Source organism: Rutidosis leptorrhynchoides, chromosome 10, assembly GCF_046630445.1.
Source record: "Rutidosis leptorrhynchoides isolate AG116_Rl617_1_P2 chromosome 10, CSIRO_AGI_Rlap_v1, whole genome shotgun sequence".
Taxonomy (NCBI): Eukaryota; Viridiplantae; Streptophyta; class Magnoliopsida; order Asterales; family Asteraceae; genus Rutidosis; species Rutidosis leptorrhynchoides.
This window is the reverse complement of record NC_092342.1, coordinates 62,571,432-62,579,247: the sequence shown is the minus strand read 5'-3', so window position 1 is coordinate 62,579,247 and position 7,816 is coordinate 62,571,432. Positions and strand designations below refer to the sequence as shown.

Below are 7,816 nucleotides of genomic sequence, written 5' to 3'. Positions count from 1 at the left end.
AACCCATTTTAGAGAGAGAGAGCTCAATTTGGGGAAGAAGAAGAGTGTTTCGGGTCGGGTCACAAGTGTTAAAGTTGTTCATCTCGTTCTTGGCTACGTTTTGGTAGTGTTGGTAAGTCCTAACTCCGAATTTCATTATTTGATTTGATATTCAAAGTTAGGATTTGAACTTGATTTGTTGAGAAACTCATTTAAACTCATGAAGTGAGTTTAGTGATGCTAGTAATCGGGTTTTATAGTGTCGTTGGTGGTTTTTGGGTTGGTTGATGTTTCGGTTAAGTTTAAGGCTTGCAAAATGGGTTAAATCACTAGGTTTAGTGATTATGGAAGTGTTGGAAACCATTTTGGGTATATTTTGTTGACTAATTTTGAAATGAGTCAAAATTAGGGTTTAGGCGTCATTTTGGGTAAGATAAGTGTTTAACACTTATTTTTTGGGTTAATTGACGTATTAGGACCATTCTCACTTGTGTTAGTGATTATGGGTTAGTTTAGGCGTGGTTTGTGCTTGGAAGTGCATTTGGGTCATTATGGAACTAGGTGTCGATATGGGTTGGTTTGTAATCCACTCTAATTGTGTTGTTTGTTATGTGATAAATGAAATAGGTGTTTACCATTGGCAATTGCGGATTTTGGTTTTGCATCCATCAAGATTTCAGGGTGAGTGTCAATATACTAGGTGCATATGTATGTATAGGATGGGTGCGGGTTGGGTGAAGTGATCCTCGGTTATAGAGCTCACTTCACATATAGGTGGATACGATGGGCTTGTGTAATAGGCCTAAATGGCACAGTTGTGCATTTTGGTTGACCGCCTTTGGAGAGGTGCACACTTTGTGTGTACGTTATCCCATGGACTTGTGATTTGGATAACCCCGATGATGTGGATTTACATAATCCCGACGGCGTGGGTTTGGTATTTGAGTTGTGGTTGAGTAACCCTGATGATGTGGATTTATATAATCCCGAGACCGTGGGTTTTGATTTGGGAGGTGAGTCACGTGTGGTGCGGATTCACGACGACGCGTGTAGATTCGGTCATCTTATTGAGGTAGTGGTCACATGTGGTGCGGATTCACTAGGGCTCGTGTATGTTCGGCCAACCTTGATGTTGTAATGGTATTGAAGATAGTAGTCGCGTGTGCTGCGGATTCACTAAGGCTCGTGTAGTTTCGGCCAATCTTCATTCGGTATTGGGTTAAAGGGGTAACCCTGGGCGGTTTACACATTGTTATATATATATATATATATATATATATATATATATATATATATATATATATATATATATATATATATATATATATTGTCGTATTGTTGTGATGTAGCTAACCCTCTGGGCATAGCTTGATGGCGTTATTCATATCGTTGTTGGTGTACTTACTTGTTAATATATTAGTTTATTGTATAGCGATCATACAGTATGCTTAGACTAGCTTGCCCTTATGCTTAGACTTTTGTATGTGCTACTTGATTATTTATTGTGTGGCGTATCCATTTTATGCATATATATATATATATATATATATATATATATATATATATATATATATATATATATATATATATATATATAGTATATTCTCACTCACTAAGCATTAGCTTACCCTCTCGTTGACTTTATTTTTATAGGTTCGCTTGATGGTGGCAAGGGTAAGTATCGGGACTAGTGAGCTAGCGTGTGATGCTTAGAAGACTTGGCTTTTGGATTACATAGGATTGGGTAGATCGTTCCCAATCACCAGGCTTGGTCTTTTTTCGAAAAACTTACTAGTGTCTTTTGGTTATGTAATCGAATTTGATAAATATGGTTTTAAATTATGTAGCGTGTGCTGTTAAAGTCATTTGTACTAGTAGGTGTTTTAAAGATAATTGGAAAACATAATCATGGCGTCGTTTTATTAGTATGAATTATTATAAAAGAAGAAAAAAATTTATGGGATGATTTAACGACGGGTTGGGTCGTTTCATACATGCTAGCAATCTAATTAGCATACCATCACAAAGTATAAAGCTAAGAATCTCCAATACCGCAAGCTAGCATAACCAAAAGCATGTAATATAAATAATGCTTACGAATTCAACACACAGCATATGGTTAACCATACTCGCGTCATGGTGCTACCGACTCCGTGGTTCACACCATACGCGTTTGTCATGATACTACCGGCTCCGTGGTTCACATCACAACTTGAGTCATACTCACGCTAAGGCGCTACCGGCTCCGTGGTTCACACCTTAACAACTCGTGCTATAGTGCTACCGGCTCCGTGGTTCACACTACAATATACGTACTATGATTCTACCGGCTTCGTAGTTCACATCATAGCACACTCGCACATGCTATGGCACTACCAGCTCCGTGGTTCATACCATATCACACAAATAAATACACTATATACATACACGTATAATTATTCCACTCACCTTGGAATGTCCGCACAAGTCATATATAACATGATCTCTGTCCTCAAATCCGAGCAAGAAACCACCTATATCACATATAGGCACAAGACACACATAAATAACAATTCTCCAAAATAGAATCCGACACTCACATCCCTTAGCCAAGGGATCTCACATTGCTCGTCAAAACCCGCCCATTTAACACCTAATGGACACAACCCAATTACCTCTTCGGGTGGTAACTCAAACCTACTCTACAAAGTACAATTTAACCCAAATTATACTTTACACTAACTAGACCAACCTAGGTCCCGGCATTAGATTACTACTTAGGTAGTGATCATTTCAAACGTCATTCACACCAAAATTACAACATGTGCAATTTTGACCCGTATTGCTTTTGACCACATTTGACTTATGTAAAAACATCACTTTGACCCAAAATCATTTCTCATGAGCGATTATTTACACACACCATTTAACACTTAAAACAAGTGTTTAAACATCCATTTGACCAAAACTAGTGTCATTACCAAATTCGACCCAATCATCCTACCCATTTTGACATAAGTCCCAAAAATGCCCAAAAGTACTAACGGCTAGTGATTATATTTCCAAAACAGTAATTAACACCTAAATTAAGTATTTACATACTTGATTCACCAAAACTTGACTCAAAACTCATTTTGACACCAAACCAAGTCAACATCCATTTTGACTAGCAAACTTGTTCTTAAGAACATCAAAATCACTAACAACCTTTCAATCTAGTGGTTTAACACCCAATTTAAACCATGACAAATACTTTCAAATTCGTCGTCAATCCCTAAACCCACAATAATTGGGTTTACTTTGCAACACGTACAACAAAACCCCCAATTTCATGAGAAATGGGGTTTGTAACCCTAACTAGCACAAACCCTAACCCCAAATCAAAATCAAAGTAATTAAAATCGAATCTAGGGTTTACCTCAAATCCAAAACCGAGCTAGTAGCTAAAAACATCAAGGAGAACCAAGATCCGCTTCCAATTTGGGCGAATATCACCATCTTCATCTTCCATTGAAGGTTTCTCTCACTAGATACCCTCATCTCTCTCTTTAGAGTTTGGTTGGTGTGAATGAGGAATGAGGATAAGATCTGATCTTGGGGCTTAAAAACGTCCATAACTGAAAAGACCAAATTGCCCTCTTCAATTTTGCAAAATTATAAAAATAACAAAAGTCCCGCTGTGGATCGCCGGTCCAAAGTGGACCGCCAGTCCAATTCTGACCTGTTGACAAAAAATCCTAGTGCTGGATCGTCGAACCAATCTGGACCGCTGGTCCAGTTTGCTCCTGTTTTACCTTTGAACTAAGGTTGGACCGTCGGGCTAATCTAGACTGCCAGTCCACCCAGCCTTTGGAAATTCGAGTGTTACAGATGAGAATCTTCCTTGGACAGCTAACATTCTAGAACAGCCACGCATGTATTAAGCACATGACTAGACCGGTTTATCGAAAGCATAAGATAAACTTTGAATCGTATCAGCAAGTTAGCCTTTTATAATGAAAATAGCGTCGCGTGCTGGTTGTACTAATGTTCATCTTGCTGGTTGTACTGAAGTTCGTCTTGCTGGTTGAACTAGCTTTATCGGCTGAGTAGAACTTTGCTGGTTGAACTAAAGACATTTTTCTGGTCCGGCTAGCTGGTTTTTCTTCTTTGCTGGCTTGCCTTCAACTATCAAAAACTTTATTCATGAAAACTTTAACTACTTCAGTTTAAGGACTGAAGTAGGGTAACCCCTGAGCCTCTTGAACCAGCTCCAAACACACTTAGATGATAAGAAAGAGATGGCAACACGACCATTGCTTGACCAGATTCTGGTGTAATATCTTTTGAGCTTGTGCTGGCTGTGTTGCTTGTTACATTGCCCAGCTTACCCGCATCAGAGATTTTACAAGAAAATCCGAGAAATGAGTGAGAAAAAATATGAGAAATTACGACCAGGGATGACAATGGATCAGATATGGATCGGGTGATGCCACATCCATATCCATATCAATATAGTTTTTGTTTATCGATATCTATATTCATATCCATTTAGTTTCAGTTCATCCATCTATATCCATATTAACTATTGCCTTTCAAAAAAATATCTATTCATATTTACTATATTAAGTGGGTTAATGGATATCCGTTAGATATTAAAAAAATGTTATACGAAGTAATATTTTCTGATATGCGATGAATACAAAAACGCATTATAACAAAAATAAATATAACATGACATAATTAAAACCTATATCGAAAATACAATACAAATTTGTTAAATTTACTATTAAACAGAGACTTAGAAAAATTAAATATATAATTTGTATGTTTATTTTGTTAGATATACGTGTTATATTGTAATATATCAAAATTATTTTATTATAAGGTTGAAAGCAAAATGTAAATCGTAACGCCAGATGCATTTGTAATAAGAAATATGTAAGCATGTATCTATATTTATTTATTTGTATATGTATTTTAGGTGTAAATGAATAATTTCTATGGATGCAAATATTCATCCATGTTCATATTCATATCCATTTAGGTTTATCCATATCCAATACGAAGCAAGTGGATCAGGTGGATATCCACTGGATCGAGTTTCCATTGTCATCCCTAATTACGAGATTTTACGAGAAAATTCGAGAAATGCGCGAGAAAATCCGAGAAAACGTGATTTTGACCAAGTTGAACGTCGTTGACCCAGAAATCTCGCGAGATGGACATATTATTTCGACTGCCTTTCATAACGAGATCTCGGGAGAAAATAAGGAGATTTACATCTATATATATATCTATATATATATCTATATATATATATATATATATATATATATATATATATATATATATAAACATAAACATTCAAACACTCCTAATAAAAATGTGGTAGAAATATCTATTACACTGTTTATAAAATATATTATATAAACACATCCAACAGATTCCAATAATGTGGATGTAGTCATGAAGATTATATATTATATAATCTACCATGAGAATTAAAGACTAAATGAACTTGAGTTCTTAAAGTCAGCCCAAAAATGTATATTATATAATATCATGTAACTTGCATTACTAGATTTGCGGTATGATGAGAAATATTTTATCTTTAAAGGTATGAATCCCACTACGTAATACATCAAGTCATCAACCATGAATGTGAAACTAAACTTTTGATCGTCATATCATTTTACTTGAACCACTTTCAATCAGTACCGGATCTAATCAGTAGCGGATCTAGAATTTATATGGAGTGGTAACACATTAATATAATAATATTAATTAATAATTAATATTTAATATTAATTTAATAATAACAATAATAATATTAACAATAATAGTGTTTCGTTACAAAAAGAAAACAAGTTTAACTACTAGCTAATTTAGTTGTCCTCTACGATCTTCCATCTTTTGAAAACGCTTCATCACGACTTCATCTTTAACATTGAGAAGTCCTTTTTCTATAGCACCAATTAAACAATCGTTCAAAAAACCGTCACCCATTCGGTTTTGTAATTCAGATTTCACAAGCTTCATTGCAGAAAAACATCTTTCAATGGTTGCAGTTGCAACGGGCAAAACTAAAGCTAGCTTTAATAGTCGATACACATAACGATATGAAAGATGTTTTCCAGTTTCCACCATTAATCTAGAAAGATCGGTCAAACTAACAAATTTCTCATCATGTCGTATAATGTCATAATATATGTCGAGTTCACCCTCAAGTAGTTCCCTTTCCATATGAGTACAATCAATTGGATACATCTTACTTAAATTCATCAAATTTTCTTTATCAAACATAGAAAATGAATCACGTGGACTCAAAGCGGATATATTAGAAAGCAATTTAGTGCTTATCTCACCAAAACGATCACCAAACTCTTGAATTTGCATATCTAAAATGACATTAAAGATATCAACCTTGAAATAATGGCGATTGGCAACATTAGCCTTCCGATTTCTTGACGTAATATAAACTTCATCCATATTCAAAGTTTCAAGATTATGTTATTCAGAAAAAGAATATGTTCACGCAATATTTCTTCAAACTCATTTTGTCTACACTTTTGCAATGAGCGTTTTGTTCCTTGCACCAATGACACTACTTCTACAATATTTTGATCTTTTTTTGAAGAGTTTCGGACAATGTATTTGTTAGGCCTAAATCAGCAACATCAAGTGCAAATAGAACAAAAAATCATGTGTTAAAATATGATAAGATACCTGATGCTTGACGTCGACTAAAAGGATTGTCACCATTTGTTTTTACATACCGGAAACAAAGAAATTAAGCCTAACATTGTTTTGTGATGAGAGCCCCACTGTGTATCTCCTACTCGAATAAGAGATAGATCTTGGTGTAACCCAGTTCCCGTTTCAATTTCACCCTTACTAATTTCTTTTTGTATTCTCTCCTTGTATGCTTCTCGAATCATATCTTTCCTTTTACATGAAGCACATAATTAATCACCACACCTAGCATATCAAAGAAGTTCCCGACACCATCATGGTGTTTTGCTATTGCAACAACCACTAACTGAAGTTGGTGAGCGAAATAATGTATATAATATGCTGATTTGTTCTCTTTTAAGATCAAAGCTTTCAAACCATTAAACTCTCCACACATATTACTTGCTCCATCATAACCTTGACCTCTTATCTATTAAAAAATTTAAGAAAAATTAACATTAGTAGTTGTTAATATGGTATTTATTAACATATGTTGACTGTATCATTAACATAGTTGTTAATATGGTATTCATTAACTTGTTTGCCTCTTAAAAAGTAACATATGTTAACTGTTAACAACTATATTTATTTGATATAGTTGACTGTTAACAACTATATCTATTTGAAATAGGTAGTTTTCAACTGATAATTATAGGAACATACTATAATTTAATAACTTAAGAGATATAAGTAAATAAAGATCTCATACCTGTTTCAAATTCACATTATGTTTAGCAAATAAATTTTCGATAGCAGCTTTAAGAGTTAAAGCTGATGTCTCTTTAACATGAACAATACCAACAAATCTCTTTTTAACTAGTCCACGTGCATCAACAAATCTTAAAACCACAATCATTTGCTCCTTTTTAAATACTTCACTAGACTAGTCGACTAACAAAAAAAACACATCTTCGCCAATTTTGTCAAATATGGATTTTAGTATCTCTTTGGCACAATTAGCAATTTCTTTTTGAATTTTAGGAGACACCAACTTATGATTCTTAGGCGCTTTTAATAGAACCTTGTGAACCGTCTCATTTTGATTCTCAATTAACCTTTATGTTTCCAAATAAAGTCCTTTATAAATAGAGGACAAAATTGCACCGGGGGTCCCTGTGATTTGTTCAAAACTACAACCGGGGTT

At 34.6% G+C, this 7,816-nt stretch overlaps 2 protein-coding genes across 2 annotated transcripts; both read right to left on the bottom strand.

Moving 5' to 3' along the window:
• Positions 1–5,820: 5,820 nt before the first annotated feature.
• Positions 5,821–6,429, bottom strand: LOC139870325 (uncharacterized). The gene has a single exon (XM_071858152.1). The coding sequence runs from the start codon at positions 6,427–6,429 to the stop codon at positions 5,821–5,823; it is 609 nt and encodes a 202-aa protein (XP_071714253.1).
• Positions 6,430–6,597: 168 nt separating this feature from the next.
• Positions 6,598–7,528, bottom strand: LOC139870324 (uncharacterized). The gene is made up of 4 exons (XM_071858151.1): positions 7,382–7,528; positions 6,981–7,102; positions 6,717–6,885; positions 6,598–6,603 (listed from the first exon to the last, which is right to left on the bottom strand). Exons 1-4 carry the CDS (start codon positions 7,526–7,528, stop codon positions 6,598–6,600), a joined length of 444 nt encoding a protein of 147 aa, XP_071714252.1.
• Between the last annotated feature and the right edge of the window lie 288 nt (positions 7,529–7,816).